The sequence below is a fragment of the Cibotium barometz genome, chromosome 50 (genome assembly GCF_041138505.1).
Source record: "Cibotium barometz isolate CiBa-2024 chromosome 50, ASM4113850v1, whole genome shotgun sequence".
NCBI classification, from domain to species: domain Eukaryota; kingdom Viridiplantae; phylum Streptophyta; class Polypodiopsida; order Cyatheales; family Cibotiaceae; genus Cibotium; species Cibotium barometz.
The window spans coordinates 19,806,578-19,824,306 of record NC_141095.1 but is presented as its reverse complement, the minus strand read 5'-3'; the positions used below and the strand labels follow the sequence as shown (position 1 = coordinate 19,824,306).

The 17,729-nt window shown below is 41.9% G+C and overlaps 1 protein-coding gene across 1 annotated transcript; it reads right to left on the bottom strand.

The window, feature by feature from the left end:
- Positions 1-1,929: 1,929 nt before the first annotated feature.
- Positions 1,930-4,737, bottom strand: LOC147609906 (cytochrome P450 709B1-like). Its single transcript, XM_086786934.1, has 4 exons — positions 4,527-4,737; positions 3,286-3,509; positions 2,793-3,031; positions 1,930-2,670 (listed from the first exon to the last, which is right to left on the bottom strand). The coding sequence occupies exons 1-3, from the start codon at positions 4,558-4,560 to the stop codon at positions 2,843-2,845; spliced, it is 447 nt and encodes a 148-aa protein (XP_086643060.1). The 5' UTR covers positions 4,561-4,737; the 3' UTR covers positions 1,930-2,670; positions 2,793-2,842.
- Positions 4,738-17,729: the final 12,992 nt, after the last annotated feature.

The window sequence follows — 17,729 nt, the reverse complement described above, 5'->3', positions numbered from 1 at the left end:
AGAGTTCTCCCTCCTTCACCCCATTTGGCAAGGAGCATTTTGGTGGGACAACAGAGTGAGGACCCAATGGGGAGGAGAGCTAATGTACCCATAATGGGACGTTTCACTTGTGGCTCGAAGGCAAGATCCAACGACACATGCTTCATCAAGGCTAATGTACATATATCAAATAGGGAAAGTCTAAGGACTTCATGTACATACTTGCTTAAGACTAGTAATAGGGGTCGGAGCTTTTTTTATTTAGCCGGCCTAGTGTGAAAACTAATCACTTTGTCAATTTTGACACTAAGCAATACACATTCATTCCCTTATATAATGAGCTCTTTCTTCTCTATTTTTGCTTGCATGTATGCTATTGGATTCTTGCATGCTAGGCTTGAATAGGTTTGCTTGTAGGTTTCTCCCTCTCATTAGCTTCTAGACTTCCTCCACCTTTCATGAGAGAGAACCACCACAAAGGCCAATCTCTATTTGCCTCCATCTAGGCAAAGAGAGCTCTTCCTTCATCCCCTTACCAAGGAGAATTCCGGTCTGACAATGGAGTGATGATGCAATGGATGAGCTAGCACATCCATAAAGGAGACTTGCATTGCAACTCAAAGGCTAGACCCAACGACACATGATTTGGCAAAAGGCTAAGGTAAGCTCTCGACTTGAACACATTTGCAACCTTGTACATATACGGTGATAAGCCCAAAGCACAATTGTAAGCTTATGCTCCCAATCACTATGGTTGGCCTCAATAGTCCTTGTAAGGATGGCACAATTGTAAGCTTATGCTCCCAATCACTATGGTTGGCCTCAATAGTCCTTGTTAAGTGCCCTTGGCCTAGCTATTGGCTTTGTGGGTACTATAGTGAGGATTTTAGGTGTGTCACCAAGAAACCCTTTAGGAGGTGCTCAATGACCTCATTGACAAAGTGTGATCCTTAATCACTCACAAGCTTTAATTGGCATCCAAATTTGAAAATGACTTGCTCATACATGAATTTACAAGGGTCAACTTTCCTAGAGGCTCTAGCCTTTGCCCATTTAGGGAAATAATCAATAGCATAATAATATAACATAATTGAGTCTGTCTTGCGTGTTGCGATGCTTCCTCTCACAACAGCTGACTGTGAAGTCGAATTCCAAAAGTAAAAGCAACCGACGTGTAATACATCCAGTTGTGTAAGGCTTGGGCCTTTTCCTTGGGTCGTCATGCGGCACTTGGATGATTCTAGTCTTGCTCTTCTCAATCTCCACTTAAATGCACAAGTTTTGTAATGCTTGGGCCTTTTGATTAGGCCATATGACACTTGGATGATTCTAGTCTTACTCTTCTCAATCTCCACTTAAATGCATAGGGAAGAAAAGCTTTACTCCACTTGAGGAGGAAGGTGTGGTTTGTCTAACTTCCAACTATGAGATTTTTGAAAGAGACCCCCTAAATATGTAGTGCGCATCTTGTAATGCCATAAACGCAGAGATGCAAAAATGTGGAAATTAACGTGTTTTTATTATTGTATGAGGAGTTACATATATAGATCTTGCATGATGGGCATTCAGGTTCGTAGGTCCAAGAAGGTATGTAGCCTTAGACATAATAGTTCTATTATATACCTATAAAGTTGTACCTAGACCACTCATTACAAAATATATTATCTTTGTTCATGAAATGTTGAAGTTCTACCTCTGACCTCCTTGTCAACACGCACTGGCCCGAGTAACTCAGCTCATCCTAACCAAGAGGTCATGGGTTCAAGCCTTGATACCGTAGAGTTGTTTATGTGACTTCTATCTGAACTACATCCCCTCGAAAAGAGGCTTTCAGAAGAAAACAAACAAACAAACAAAACTTCTAAGTTTACAAATGCAAAAAAGAGAGTTTAAAATTTGTATAAAGAAGTAAATTGTAGATACAAAATAAATGTAAAAAAAACTCGCATACATTAGTAGAGCCTGCTTATGAAGGACCCCCCCAAGTCGGTCATGGAGGGGGTAATGGTCGCTTTTAAAAAAGGTTGGGACATTGTAGGCATACCCGAAGAAGAAAGATGGTAAAGCGAAGCTAGGTGATCTTTAGAGCTTTTCAAAGATGAGAGGCATTCCAAATTGGGGCTGCAACATGAGGACAGTGGTGGGGGAATGGCGGTAGTTAGGGGAGAGGCAAAAACGGCAATGTTGCAAGATGGAGGAAAGCACCACTTTGGCCTCAAGCATGGCAAATGTCTGCCCTATGCAGTTGTTGCGTGGCCCCATGGAAGAATGGCATAAAAGCCCTAGCCACTGCACTTGCCTTGGCAACACCCCCTCCAAACCACTCGGCTGTTGGTGGCTCTGTCGTCCCGCACACCATGTGCACCTCCTCCCTAACACGCTCTTGCCATTCTTCTGCTTGCAAGCAGAAGAAATGTCCAAGTCAATAGTGTTGATGTTGTCTCATGCCCTGCAAAGAAGAAGGTCTTGCATTCATCAATGATTTCACCAATCCCCATACTTAGGTTCTTCCGGTTTCCCTAGAACTCTCCCTTGTTAGCAGCCATCATCAGGCCAAGCAAATCGTTGCCATACACGTCTCCACGGCCAATATCAGAGGACTCTAGGCGCTTTTCAATGAGTTGGCCAAGGACTTTGATAATCCTATTGTTGAGCTTCCAGCGGTACCGATTTCGCACAGTTGGGAGAAACCTACCTCAAAGAAAGGTCAAAAGCATATATTAAGAACATTTCGGGCATTGATAAGTAATATAACACTTAGCAATCTGGCATTGAGAAGTGGAAAGCCATTAATTCTGCACTCAGCTTCTCACCTTGATCCGGGAATATATATAGTGCCATTGACCTTGTTGAAGAGGATCTGCTACTCATGCTGCATTTTAAACACTTGCTTGCCTTCTGCGAAGCTGCTCCCAAATGTAGTGTGAGCAATAATATGAGCTGTCAGAGTTCCAAATTCTTCATGAACATTAATCTCCTCTTCTTTCTCCACTTGGGCTTCCCATTTTTCCATCATTGCAATTGTACATGTGGCCATCGTAGGGGCCATGGACTGTACATGATCCCAGCCATGATACTAAGCTCAATAAACCCTTGCATACAAAGGTATTTACAATGTTGCACTCCACTCATCCTCAAAACACAAGTGATATATATCATGTTTCATATGTCATAGGTAATGTGTATCCCGTGTTATAAAAAATGTTATGTGTCACATGCCATGGCAGACAACATGTATCTTATCGCCATCACAGAACTTACTGCATATATTAGTAGAAGAAGAGTTACACACTTCAAAAAGCCTACCTTCAACTTCTCAAGAAAGAAGGCTAGATTCATGATGCACCGATGTTGAGCCCACTTCTTGCCCTCCAAAGTTGCCAGCCCATTTCCCCCCAAGTCTTTAGTATCAGGCCTTCCATGATTCTTCTGATAATGCCCAAATTTGCTAGACAATATTTCCTTAGCCTGATCAGGTTCTGTTAGGATGACTCGAGCTTGAGAACCAAACCAATACACAAAGAGCTCACCTGTAATGATAGGAAACCAGCAACAATAAGAAAACTATGTATGTGCATTTGTGTGTGTATAGAGGCTAGAACTGAGGGGTGTGTGGATTATGGGAACATTGAGCTATGTACACAACTTTGGACTCTCAAACATCCCTCTCTTTCATGAGGTCTTGAAGCGTTGGAATTCAATCATTTAGATGAAAAAAGAGTAATTCCTAACATATTGCATTAATGGATATTTTATTTTTGATGAATTTATTTTATAAGAAATATTTGATGATAAAAGAACAATTCCCATGATATTGGAATGCAAAAAGAGGAATTTCTATGATAATTGAAGTCCAAGAAATTAAATGAGAAAAAGAGAAATTTTTAGTGTATCTCAATTTATGATTATTTATCAAAAGTGAAAATATAGGTAGAATTGATTTTTGTATATCTCATGAATTCTTCTATTATTTGAAAAGAGAAATATTGAATATAATTCATTTGAAAAATCAAAAAATAATATGAAAATAATTGTCGAGAAAAAGAACCTTTATGTAGGCCAAGTAATTAACAGAAATTTAAAAAAAATCCCATTATCGGTATCAAAGTAATAAAAACTACTAAATGAGAAAAGAATGTGGAACGGATATGATAAGATGTAAATGAGATGTATGTGTGTATACATACATACATACATACATACATACATATATATATATATATATATATACATACATACATACATATATATATATATATATATACATACATACATACATATATATAGTGTGTATACATACATACATACATACATATATATATATATATATATATATATATATATATTGCATATATATATATTGCAGCTGAAGGCAAATTTCCATGCTATAGGACACTTCAAAAGCCTGCAACCACAAAAAAGCATTTAAACATTCCCAAATTGCAACCATTGGAAGTTTGGCGTTGAGAGGAACTACCAGTGCACAAGTGTAGAGGGCAAGACTGAGACTAATTTCTCTCCGATCCGTGGAAAGAAAATGAGGGGACCGTATGTTTTGGACCAACGAGGCCGCCACCACATGCCTACCACCACGCTCGTCCACAGCGTGTAAACAACGGGGGCACCACATCTCGGTAACAGATCTCGGGCAGCGCAAATCCCATCGTCGTCTCCGCAAGCGTGGGTTCAGAGCGCTCTCTCTCTCTCTCTCTCTCTCTCTCCACAAGCTGGGGTTTCCTTCTCCCTTCTCTGTGTTCTCTGTCCCCCCACTCTACTCAGGGCACAGGGCATCAGTGCCGGAGCAAGGGCTGTGTCTCATCCTGTCAAAGGCGTGCAAGTATCGGCTTACCCCCCCCTGCCACCTGCCATGTACTCGAATCGAGATGCACTGATGAAGTACGACCAGGCGATTGAAAACTTCTTGGATACCAAGAAGCAACCGGAGGAATCTAGAGCCAGAGTAGAAGAATTGAACCTGTTGCCGTTGCAAAAACAAGTTGCAACCAAGAAGACACCAGCAAAAAGGACGATTTTCCTTCAGGTAATCCTGTTTCCACTAACCTCTGGTATGTTTACCACCAGATTTGGTTCTTTCTCTGGAAAATGATTAGAGCTGGGTCAGAGACAACTGGTCAGTTATTGGAATCGAGGTAGAAATTATCCAAGCACTCCCCAATGGTTACTACATTTTTTTGTTCAAAGACCCACGCATGGCCCTCAAAGTCCTGGGGTCTAGTCAATAGATGTACAGAAACATCCCCTTCTACTTTTTCAGCTGGTCCAAAGATTTCAACCCCCAAGGTCCCAAGCCCTCAGCCTATCCCGTGTGGGTGCAACTCCCTAATCGACCTTTTTACCTCTACCCGTGGATTAAAAAATCGTGTCCCCCTTGGGCAAAGTCCTAGGTATGAGACCAAAAAATGAGTACAATCCTTCTTGGCATCCTTAAATATTAGTGGAAGTTGATCTAGACGAACCCCTTATAGATGAAATTGAGATTTATTGTGAAGACTATAACATACAGTAGGAAATTTTGTACAAGCACCTTCCCAATGCCTGCTTCCATTGTGGAAAGCAAGGGCATGCTATCAGAGATTGTCCTTCCGAATACCCCAACCAGAACAATCCCCCTATCCAACAACCCGCCAATAGCAAAAGCCAGTCCATTGGAGTAAGTAATAGAGTAAGGCCCTTCTTCTTCCCCCCCCCCCCCCCCCCCTCCCCAAGCTCCCTCTTCTTCAAAGAGATAAGTTCATCATCCCAAACAGGAAGAGGACTTTCAGACAGAGTAGGTCTAGTCACAAGAGGGCCTTTGTCAACTGCTATGCCTTGCTAGAAAGTATCTTTGATCCGGAGTACTCTGTAGACTCCCAAGAGTTCATCCAAGCCACTCTCCTGGATAGAACCAAAACTCTAGCTGAAACCAACCAAATGGATCATGACCAGCTTTTCCCTACAAAACCACCAGATGCTGGGCAGCTGCTGGGAGAGGATCAAAACAGGGCTTGTCAGACTCTGTCTGATACAAAAAATGGCAACCCTAATGAAATGGAAAAAGTACAGGAACTGGAAAGAGTTCATGCACTGGTTGGTTCAACCACCCCACAATTTGCTTCCAAAGTAGGACCTACAAAGGTCTGTTATGTGCATGATCAATGCCATGGACAATTCTCAAGTGCTGATCCAGAAGAGGCACCCAGATAAAGACTATGAACCAGATAAGAGCCAGAAGTTGGAGCGAGGAGTGCTGTTTGGTAGTATTGGACTTGGAGCATGGCATGGAAGAGGCAGTCAGCTGGAGGTGTTTTGTCAGCTGAACCTGATCAAGAGGCGGCGACTGTACTTCAGGAGACTAGGTGCGCGCATGAAGAGACCCAGTTGGCAAAATATTGAGATTTATCTCCAGTCAGCTGGCCAACTGCTGGTCGGCCAGTTCCCCAAGCAAGCCAAAGGCCTATAGAGGCTCCTCATTGTATTCATTCAATCCACTAGGGATTGGGTCTTTAGGGGTCCTATAGTAGGACCAGATTTTTGGGTGTTTACACCTTTTTTATGAAGGCAGCCTAGGGCTGTAGCAGAGTACCCTTTTTGTACTATATGAATATACTGAATTTTCAGCATCTCTCTCTCTCTCTCTCTCTACTCTCTCTCCATATCTGCGTTTTGCAGTAGATGGTTTTCAGTAGTGTTTAGGGCTGAAAGAAGACCCCCAGAGCTTCCGCATGTTACATTGGTATCAGAGCATCAGGCTGAGCAAAGCTAAACACTAAATCAGTCCCATATGATGGTGTACAGGTCCAAGGTACAGGAAAGTACACGGATACGAAGCCCAAGGCAAGGAGCACAGAATCGGGAAGAGCTCCCAGGAGGTTTGTTGGTGGTGCTCCACAAAGCCAGAGGGGATGGCAGTCCTGTGAGCCAGATAGGTTCTCGGGCAACGATCCCAAGGGAGGTTTACCCTCCAAGGGTGATGTGAGAGTGCCGGACTCATTTCTCAGGAATGAAGACCAAGACAGTGTTCAAAGTCAGGGCAGGAATGGATTGTGGACTAGATGGAAAACAGATGCATAGATCTTAGTCTGTGACAGAGTAGTTTGGAGACCGGGCCGGGCTTTCAGAGAAAAGGGTTGCTAGGGATGGATGGATGACAGAGAGACTTCAGGAAAAAAGAATGGGATGATGATAGTCATCCAAGAACAGGTTGGAATCCCATCATCAAGTTTAGCAGAGGGGGGTGTCATGTGCATGATCAATGCCATGGACAATTCTTAGGTGCTGATCCAGATAGGTTCTCGGGCAACGGTCCCAAGGGAGGTTTACCCTCCAAGGGTGATGTAAGAGTGCCAGACTCATTTTTCAGGAATGAAGACCAAGACAATGTTCAAAGTCAAGGCAGGAATGGATTGTGGACTAGATGGAAAACAGATGCATAGATCTTAGTTTGTGACAGAGTAGTTTGGAGACCGGGCCGGGCTTTCAGAGAAAAGGGTTGGTTGCTAGGGATGGATGGATGACAGAGGGACTTCAGGAAAAAAGAATGGGATGATGACAGTCATCCAAGTACAGGTTGGAATCCCGTCATCAAGTTTAGCAGAGGGAGATGTCATGTGCATGATCAATGCCATGGACAATTCTCAGGTGCTGATCCAGAAGAGGCAGCCAGATAAAGACTATGAACCAGATAAGAACCAGAAGTTGGAGCAAGGAGTGCTGTTTGGTAGTATTGGACTTGGAGCATGGCATGGAAGAGGCAGTCGGCTGCAGGTGTTTTGTCAGCTGAATCTGATCAAGAGGTGACGGCTGTACTTCAGGAGACTAGGCGCATGAAGAGGCCCAGTCGGCAGAATATTGGGATTTATCTCTAGTCGGCTAGCCAACTGCTGGTCGGCCAGTTCCCCAAGCAAGCCAAAGGCCTATAAATAGGCCAAGAGGCTCCTCATTGTATTCATTCAATCCACTAGGGATTGGGTCTTTAGGGGTCCTATAGTAGGACCAGATTTTTGGGTGTTTACACCTTTTTTATGAAGGCAGCCTAGGGCTATAGCAGAGTACCCTTTTTGTACTATATGAATATACTGAATTTCCAGCATATCTGTCTCTCTCTACTCTCTCTCCATATCTGCGTTTTGCATCAGATGGTTTCCAGTAGTGTTTAGGGCTGAAAGAAGACCCCCAGAGCTTCCGCATGTTACAAGGTTAACACTCAGATAAAAGGATGCACTTCTCTGAATGTAAAGGGATTGACTAACCCCTCAAAAGTCCAGTTAGTGAAACAATGGCTAAGAAAACAAGGCAAAGTTGACTTCATAGCCTTAACTGAAGTCAAAGTCAGTGGGGCTCAGCTAGAGAAAAGGCTACACATCATCTCTAAAAACCACATTTGGATCTACACAGCCCACTCTCAGGGCTCTAGAGGAGTTGCCTTGGGCATGCATATAGACCATGAGAATGAGATGAAAGATGTAAGGATTGCCAATGGGCTGCCTTTGAACTGTCCACTTTCTCCTTCATTGGCATCTATGCTGGAGGAGCACAAGCTAACATAATCAGAACCTCCAGAACATTGAGAACTGTCCTCGAACCTATCATCTTAATGGGGGATTTCAATATGGTGGAATCTAGAGATAATAGGTTGAGAGGTCTGGGACAAGTCATCAAAGGGGTTGAGCTCCCAGCATGGTAGTGCACTATTGACCATTTTGGTTGTGTGACCTGAGAAATACTGGAGACTACATTGGCAGAATTATGCTCAGGGGGAATTGACCAGAAAGGTAAGATTGGATAGAGGACATTTTAACAAGACCTTTGGAAACTCTTTTTTTAGGTGTGAATGCAGATGTGATGTCTCCACTTGCCTCTCAAATCATTATCCCATTATCTAACTCTTGGACAATCATGACAAAAAGGTTTATAACCAGTGGTTCCGCACTGATCCCACTCTATTCAAGATGCCTATTGTACCAGAGGAAGTTAAAAGAATTTGGATTGACTTCTTCAGTTGTAGTCTCACTCTTGCCAGGGCCTGGAGTTTGGCCATTAAATCTACCCAATATCTGCTAATATGCATCAATAAAGAGGTGACCAAAATTAGGAAAAACATAAGAGAAATGCTATGCCTTAAACTAAAGGAGCTGGAAGATACTCCAAATAAGGAGGACCTTTCAGCTCAATAGGAGGCCCTCAGTACTAGGGCTGAAATTAGGAGAGAGGAGGAGCTATCTTTGCAACATGCCCTCCTCCAGAGATTAGAGATTGGTGGGCTGGGATAGCTGACTTGTCAACTCCTGAGATGCTCAAAATGCTAAAAGTCAAACAATGTAAGGACACTTCCTCCTCCTCCTCATGATCCTAATAACACTCTCAGTTGTTCTTAGGAAGGGAATAGAATAAGGGTTTTCAAACACTTTAACATCTTTAGCAAAGGGGGAGAGATTACTGAGGACTAGCTCCACTGTATTGCCATCATAGGGCAGGCTAGAAAACCAAATATTCCAGATAGCTTCTCTAAATTATTGGAAAATAATATCTCAAGAGAGGAAATAAGTAAGGACATAGATAGTCTACAGGTGTGCAAAAGCCTAGGTGTTGACGGTCGGCAGGCCCTTTGAATTCTACAAGAGCTTTAAGGATATCTTGATGGCATGCCCTCTAAATTCAACAAGACGTGTAAGGATCAAAACGGCACTTGCCAGACTCTGTCTGATATACAGAAAATGGCAACCCTAATGAAATGGAAATATTAAAGGAACTGAAAAGAGTTCATGCACTGGTTGGTTCAACTACCCCACAATTTGCTTCCAAAGTAGGACCTAAAAAGGTCAACACTCAGAAAAAAGTCAAATGAGATGCACTTCTCTGAATGTAAAGGGATTGACTGACCCCTCAAAAGTCTAGTTAGTGAAACAATGGCTAAGAAAACAAGGCAGAATTGACTTCATAGCCTTAACTGAAGTCAAAGTTAGTGGGGCTCAGCTAGAGAAAAGGCTGCACATCATCTCTAAAGACCACATTTGGATCTACACAGCCCACTCTCAGGGCTCTAGAGGAGTTGCCTTGGATATGCATATAGACCATCAGAATGAGCTGAAAGATCTAAGGATTCACATGTATGATCAATGGGCTGCCAATGGCAACCCTCTAATGAAAATGGAAACCCTAATGAAATGGAAATACTAAAGGAACTGAAAAGAGTTCATGCACTGGTCGGTTTAACCACCCCACAATTTGCTTCCAAAGTAGAACCTAAAAAGGTCAACACTCAGAAAAAAGTAAAATGAGATGCACTTCTTTGAATGTAAAGGGATTGCTTGACCCTTCAAAAGTCCACTTAGTGAAACAATGGCTAAGAAAACAAGAATCATGATCCTAATAACCCTCTCAGCTGTTCTTAGGAAGGGAACAGAATAAGGGTTTTCAATCACTTTAACATCTTTAGCAAAGGGGGAGAGATTACTAAGGACTAGCTTCACTGTATTGCCATCATAGGGCAGGCTAGAAAACCAACTATTGCAGATAACTTCTCTAAATTATTGGAAAATAATGTCTCAAGAGAGGAAATAGGTAAGGCCATAGATAGTCTAAAGATGAGGAAAATTCCAGGTGTTGATGGCATGCCCTTTGAATTCTACAAGACCTTTAAGGATATCTTGTTGTCTTCTCTCCTAGCTGTGTGGCAGGAGGCTGTGTCTTTTGGCGCTCTTCCCCTATCAATCAGATGAAACTCTTTCACAAGAAAGGTGAGAACGAAGACCTGAGCAACTTGAGGCCCATCACCATGTTAAACTATGGATATAAATATTTGCTAAAGCCTTAGCTTTGAGGTTGTCTAGTAAGTTGAAGAACTGGATCAGACACGAACAAAAGGGCTTCTAATTTCTTAGTATAAGCTGCCCTTATTTGACAAAAAAGTAATAGAATGGCAAAGTTTCATTTAAAGCTCCCATCAAAGATTACCTTGGTCGTAAGAAAAATCACTTTTAGTGATACCTAATGAAATTTGAGTCGCCCCCAAATAAACATGCTCCCCTACTCATTTTTTTAAACCACTATAATTTTCGCAAGATTAAGGGGCCCCACTCCTTAGAAGGAAGTGATGGCATGTAATTTCAATACCAATTCCACAATAAAAAAAAGAAAAAGATTAAGTGCATATCAATTCTGAGACATGGTATGAATATAGCACTGATAACTATGCTACATAGAAAAGCGAATATTATTAAGGATGATGTAACAACCTTTTTGGAATAAAGTCTTCTTTTAACTATAATTCACCTTGTCGTTTTTATTAATCACCTTGTCAAATTTTAAGTTGTTTAGTGTTTTTAAGAAATAGTATTTGATCCCGATGTAATTTCTTTTGGGTAATAAATTTATCTTTTGCCCACAATTAGCAAAACAATATTATCATTTTCAATTTTGTATTGATATTCATTTTTTTAATGACATGAAGCAATCACATGAAGTCATATGCAAATGCATCCAATGACATGCACATGCACATGCACATAGAGACGTGCAATACTTCTGAAGTACATGCAATGAATGGTTTTTGCATTAGAAGCACCTATGTATATGAAGCACACGAATCCTTATCTGAAATGGAATGTATACATACTCGCTCTTCCCTAAAAAAGTACGAAAAGATGCCTTCATTATTGGGGTGTAGGATTTTGAGGGAAGATGCCTTTATTATTGACATTAAAAAAGAAGAAAGGTGATTTTTTTTTTGTTTCGTTCAAAAGTACAGTCCCACTACTATAAATGTAGAGATAACCTCCATACAACTTTGTTAACCACCAGTTAGCTAAGCCTTCTTAGTAGAGTACACCACCCACAATCCTCCTTCATATTGGTTGTGATGGCCTCATCAAATATTAGCATTAAAGTTACTGTTGCGCGTATCGCTAGGAAGGCCACCAATGCGGAGGTCAAGAAAAAGACCATAGATGGTGCACAAGCATGGAAAGGTCTCACTTCATGGTAGTGATGATGATATTTCTCAAGTGAAGACCAAAGTGGTGGGCTTAATTGCCATCATATGGCAAGCCCATGGTTTTATTGATAAAACATCTGAGGGTCTCTTGCTTGACGAAGTGTAGAAGGGAACGAACATCGTTTGCTTACTTTGTGCCTTCACCCCGAAGGACAAGCGACACCCATAGAAGTAAAGATGATGGTGTATAACATTCATGATAGAAGACTTGTATTTAGAAGTTGTATGTGAATTAACTTGGATTTATTTCCACTTGGAAGCAGTAACCTCGATCTTGTTAATGCAATGTTGTCATATTTTTCTCTCTCTCACTCCCTCTCGCTCTCTCTCGCCCTCTCCCTCTCAAATAATTATGTCATGACTCTCTCTCTCTCTCTCTCTCTCTCTCTCTCCCACTCTCTTTGTCCCTCTCTCTCTTGATGGAGGGGGGAGGGAATCTTTTGATTTCAAAAAAGTGGGTGGGAGAGGGGGAGAGAGAGGAAGGAGAGAGAGAGAGAGGGAAGAGGGTGGGAGAGAGAAAGGGAAGAGGGTGGGAGAGGGGGAGAGAGAGGGAAGGAGATAGAAAGGGAGGGTGGGAAAGGGAGAAAGAGTGAGAGGGATGGAAGGATAGATGATGCATAGGAAGGGTGAAGGAGAGGTAAGGAGAGATTATGCATAGAAAGAGTGAGGGAGAGGGCAAGGAATGAGAGAGGGAAGAGGGTGGAAGAAGGAGAGAGAGGGAGAGGGAGAAAGAAAGGACAATTTTAGGAGAAGGAGAGAGAGAGAGAGAGAGAGAGAGAGTGTGTAATATTTTGTGCAGCACGTGTGAGTACCCAAAAGAAAGGACAAGGTTGGGAGAATGAGGGCTGGGTAGGGAGAAGGAGAGAGAGAGGGATGAGGTTGGGAGATAGAGAGATAGAGGGAAGGAGAGAGATTGAGAGGGAGGGTGGATAAGGGAGAAAGAGTGAGAGGGAGAGGGAGAGATAGAGGAGAGGAGAGGAGAGATTATGCATAGGGAGGGAGGGAGAGGGCAAGGAAGGAGAGAGGGTGGGAGAAGGGGAGAGAGAGAAAGAGAGAGGAAGAGAGAAAGGGAAGAGGTTGGGAGAGAGAGAGAGATAGAGGAAAGGAGAGAGAGTGAGGGTGGATAAGGAAGAAAGAGTGAGAGGGGGAAGAGGGTGGGAGAGGGGTTGAGGGAGGGAAGAGGGTGTGTGTGTGTAAGAGAGAGAGAGAGAGAGAGAGAGAGAGAGAGAGAAGGGAGGAGCTAAGTTGGGCTAAATGGGAGAAAGTGGGTGGTGGAGTATGTAGGAGATAGTGGTAGGCTGGGCTGGAGATAGTGGTGGAGGGACTGGAGAGGGGTTGAGGGAGGGAAGAGGGTGTGTGTGTGTGTGTGAGAGAGAGAGAGAGAGAGATAGAGAGAGAGAGAAGGGAGGAGCTAAGTTGGGCTAAATGGGAGAAAGTGGGTGGTGGAGTATGTAGGAGATAGTGGTAGGCTGGGTTGGAGATAGTGGTGGAGGGATTGGAGAGAGAATGTCCACATTTTTAAGAGAGAAGAGTTGCCAGCAGTAAAAGCTCCCTCCGCCAAGCTCCCTCAAAAAATACACTCGCATACAGGATCCACGAAATAAATCAAAGAAATAAAGAAAGTAATATTAACGTCTATAGAATGACCTATGAAAAAAAAATATAATAGAAAGACCATGCCTATGAGAAAAAATGTAATAGAAAGATCATGTCGATCTTGCGCTAAATCTATGGTCCAAAAAAGAAAAACATTAGATTAATCTACTTATAAATCTAATCTACTAGTAAATCTATAATGTCAAGTATCAATTACTCACCTAGCTAAAAATCACATGGTATTGGTTTATTTTTTGGATTATGGCTTGGGTTTCTCTTTAGTTTCAAAAATCCTCAATAAGCATCCTTCGTGATAGATTTTCACATGAATTGCTCTAATCTTAGCTAATTATGTATTCGGTTGATTGAGATATATATATATATATATATATATATATATTGGATTAGAGAACCTTACTTTAGCTATCGTTATAGGAGAGATAGTGTTGCCATATATATAGGCAGTGATGTGTGTGAACACACTTAGGACCGTCGGGGTACTTTTTTCCTCTTTAGGAGGTTTTTTCTCCCGGCTTGTATATACGCCCATTATTCTAGGGCTAACTTATCTTTTGTACATTGACACAAAATACATTGTGTGTTGCGTGCATTCTTGCTTCTTCTTCTCCAAGCTTTGTGTGCTTTCCTGCAACCCTAATTCCAACAATTGGTATCAGAGCAGGCATCAGCTCCCAGGGCTACGCCGCTAGCACCCTCCGACTCACGTTCTCCGATTGAGGTGAGCTTTCACGAGCACTTACAGGTCCCTATACTCTGACTCACGTTCTTAGAAATTGTATTTGAGGTCGTTTCGGGCTCCGTTTTTGCATTTCAAGTTCTGCACAGGTGTTTTCGTCATTTTGTGCATAAATTTTGACAGTGCACTTTTTACAAAACAGGCATACGTATTCTATTGTGGACCGTGCTACATAGCACGAGTTGTTTTCTGTTCAGTCTTTACTTCATTACAGGTAGCTTTTGCATCAGTTTCAGTCAGTGGCCATGGCAGATAACAACAATGATGTATTTCGCATATTGTCTGCTGATGACAAATTGGATGGAGACAGTAACTACCCACTTTGGGCATATATGATGCAGCATGTTTTGGTTACAAAAGAAGTGTGGAACATTGTGCAGGGTATGGATGTACGTCCAGGTTCTGTGGATGTAGGATCTATTGAGAATGTTGCAGGTTCTAGCAGCTCTATTGTTGCTGCTGTTTTACCCACTGCTAAACAAGCTCGTTGGTTAGGATGATAAAGATGCACAGGCTCATGCCTTGATTGCACTTTCTGTCAAACGTAACATCACCCCATATATTCGTTCAGCTAAAACAGTAAAATAGGCTTGGGATATTCTAGCTGGTTTGTATGCAGGTCGTAACGAGGCAAAAATCTCTTACCTGCGTAAAGAGCTAGAATCAAAGATTATGCAGAAAGATGATGACATGAATGTTTTTCTTGTGCTGAGATTAAAAATCTCAAGGAACAGTTGATTTCTGTAGGTGAGATTATTCCTGATCATTCTCTTGTGCAGATTGTTATTGATGCTTTACCTGAGTCATATCAGACTTTTGCTTCCACGTGGAGACTTGTTACTAAGGATAGACCTGATGTTGTCAAGTATGATACTTTAGTCAACAAGCTCTTGCAAGAAGCGCAGTCCAGGCAAAACAGGGCTAGGCAGCGTGCAGTTAATCAAGCATTTGTTGCTGCCCAGTAGAGAAGAAGTGGTAAGGCAGCCACTTCCACTGTTTCTTCTCCTATTAGTAGGTCTGCAACTTCTTCTCCTTCCACAGGTAGCAACAATAGGTCTGAGAAGGCTCTTGATAAAGGCAAGAAAAAAATGAGGTGTAACTATTGTAAGGCAACTGATCATGTCATTAAGAATTGCCCTAAGCTAAAGGCTAAAGAGGCAAAGAAGAAAGAGTCAAATGCAACCACAATAGCGGATGCTTCTACAAATACAGATTCTGCAAATGTAGTGCAGGACACAGAATGGGTGTTTAACGTGTATTGCCAATATGATCCATCTGTACATGATGCATGTTTGACAGTTTCTGTTGACTCTCATGTATGGTATTTTGACAGTGGTGCTACAAAGCACATTACCTCGCATCGTGATTTTTTCACTTGTCTTGAGGTTGTCCCTAATGAGAATACTGTCACATGTGCCAATAATGCTTCTTACCTAGTGAAGGGCATTGGTAAAATTATGCTTACTGCTGCAAATGGCAGCGCTTTCACACTTTCAGATGCTTTGTATGTGCCAGGGATAAAGAAGAATCTATTGTCTGTCTCTCTGCGCTTGCTAGACTTGGACTTGTAGTCAAATTTGTGGATGACAGATGTACTGTTCATGATTTGACTTCTGGTGATACGATTATTGTATTTGGCACCTTGTTTCGTGGGCTGTATAGACTTAATTCTTATGACAAGTGTATGGAAGATTCAGCAAATGCAATTTCCGATGAAAAGAAAGTTTCAGATACAAAACTATGGCATGCTCGTTTTGGTCATCTGAACTTTGCTAGTTTGTTACGTTTGCAGAAATTTGATATGGTTGCTTCATTGCCCCCTCCATTGAAACATGTTTGTGAAGGCTGTATTCTGGGCAAAATGCAGCGCTCTGCGTTTCCAAAGGATGGTTCTGTGCGGGTCAATCGCAAATTGCAACTTGTACATAGTGATGTATGTGGGCCTATGCAAACTCCGTCATTTGGTAAACACTTGTACTTCGTGACTTTCATTGATGATTCCTCAAGGCATGCATGGGTATATCCACTGAAGGCAAAGTCCGAAGTGTTATTGTGCTTCAAACAATTTTTACTTATGGTTGAAAATGTATCCAATTGTACTGTGGGCATCCTCCGTTCTGATTGAGGGGGGGAGTACATGTCTAAAGAGTTTGATGCATTTCTTGCTAGTCGTGGGATAAAACACCAATGTACAGTGCCGTATACCCCTCAGCAAAATGGTGTTGTTGCTGAGAGAAAAAACAGGTAGGTGTCCCACTAAGGCCTTGCAGTCTGTTACTCCATACGAAGCTTGGCATGGCAGGAAGCCTTCTATTGGTCACTTGCATGTCTTTGGTTGCTTGGCCTATGCTTTAGTGTCTATGCAACAACGTAGAAAATTGGATGATAAGGCTGTCAAATGCATTTTTGTTGGTTACAGTGCTGAGAGCAAGGGTTACAGATTGTATCATCCGCAGTCAAAGCGTATCTTAATTAGTCGAGATGTTGCTATGCAGCCTTTGTTATCATGTACCAAAGAGACAAGTGTGAGCTCACAGGATGTATTTGATACGTTGTTGCCTCTGTTTACAGGTGGGAATTGAAATGTAAGTCCTAATGAGGCAAATATTCAGCCTATGCAGATTTCAAACAACATCATAGATCAGCCTATTTCTGATGTATATTTACAGGATGTAATTTATGAGGATAGGGCTAAAAATGAGCAGGCTAGAGGTATGCCTAAATGGCTGGCACAAACCTTGCGTGATAGTAAAATTGATGCACCTATGTCTAGTCGTACTCGTTCAGGTTTTCAGCATGCCTCTTATGCATCAGATTGTTATGCTTTGGCTGTGTCTAGTATGTGTGAAGAGGAAGAACCTCTTTCATTTAATGAGCCACAAAAATAAAAAAATTAGTTGGCTGCAATGCAAAGTGAATATGATGCTATAATGAAGAATGGTACATGGTCTTTGTGTGATTTGCCTATTGGTAAAAAGGTCATTGGATGTAAGTGGGTTTTTAAGTTGAAACGAAAGCCAGATGATGGCAGTGTTGATCGCTATAAGGCTAGACTTGTTGCAAAGGGTTATGCTCAAGAAAAGGGCATTGATTTTGATGAGACCTTTGCTCCCACTTGTCGTATGACTACCATTCGTAACATTTGTGCATTGGCAGCTCATAATGGTTGGAATGTACATCAATTGGACATAAAGACTGCGTTCTTGAATGGAGATTTGCATGAGGAGGTGTATGTATCGCAGCCTCATGGTTTTGTTTAAAGAGGGCAGGAAAACAAAGTGTGCAGGTTGAAAAAGGCTTTATATGGTTTAAAGCAAGCTCCATGAGCTTGGTATGAAAAGATACATGCATATTTGACTGCACATGGTTTTCAGAATAGTCCAACAGAAAGCACTTTGTATGCTA

What these genes read in the sequence shown, in the direction of transcription:
- LOC147609906 (XM_086786934.1), bottom strand. Translation starts at nt 4,560, where the DNA reads ATGTGGTGGCGGCCTCGTTGGTCCAAAACATACG. An exon ending in TCGTTGGTCCAAAACATACG is followed by an intron (nt 3,510 to 4,526) that starts GTCCCCTCATTT and finishes CTATCATTACAG; the next exon opens with GTGAGCTCTTTGTGTATTGG. An exon ending in TCTTTCTTGAGAAGTTGAAG is followed by an intron (nt 3,032 to 3,285) that starts GTAGGCTTTTTG and finishes GATCATGTACAG; the next exon opens with TCCATGGCCCCTACGATGGC.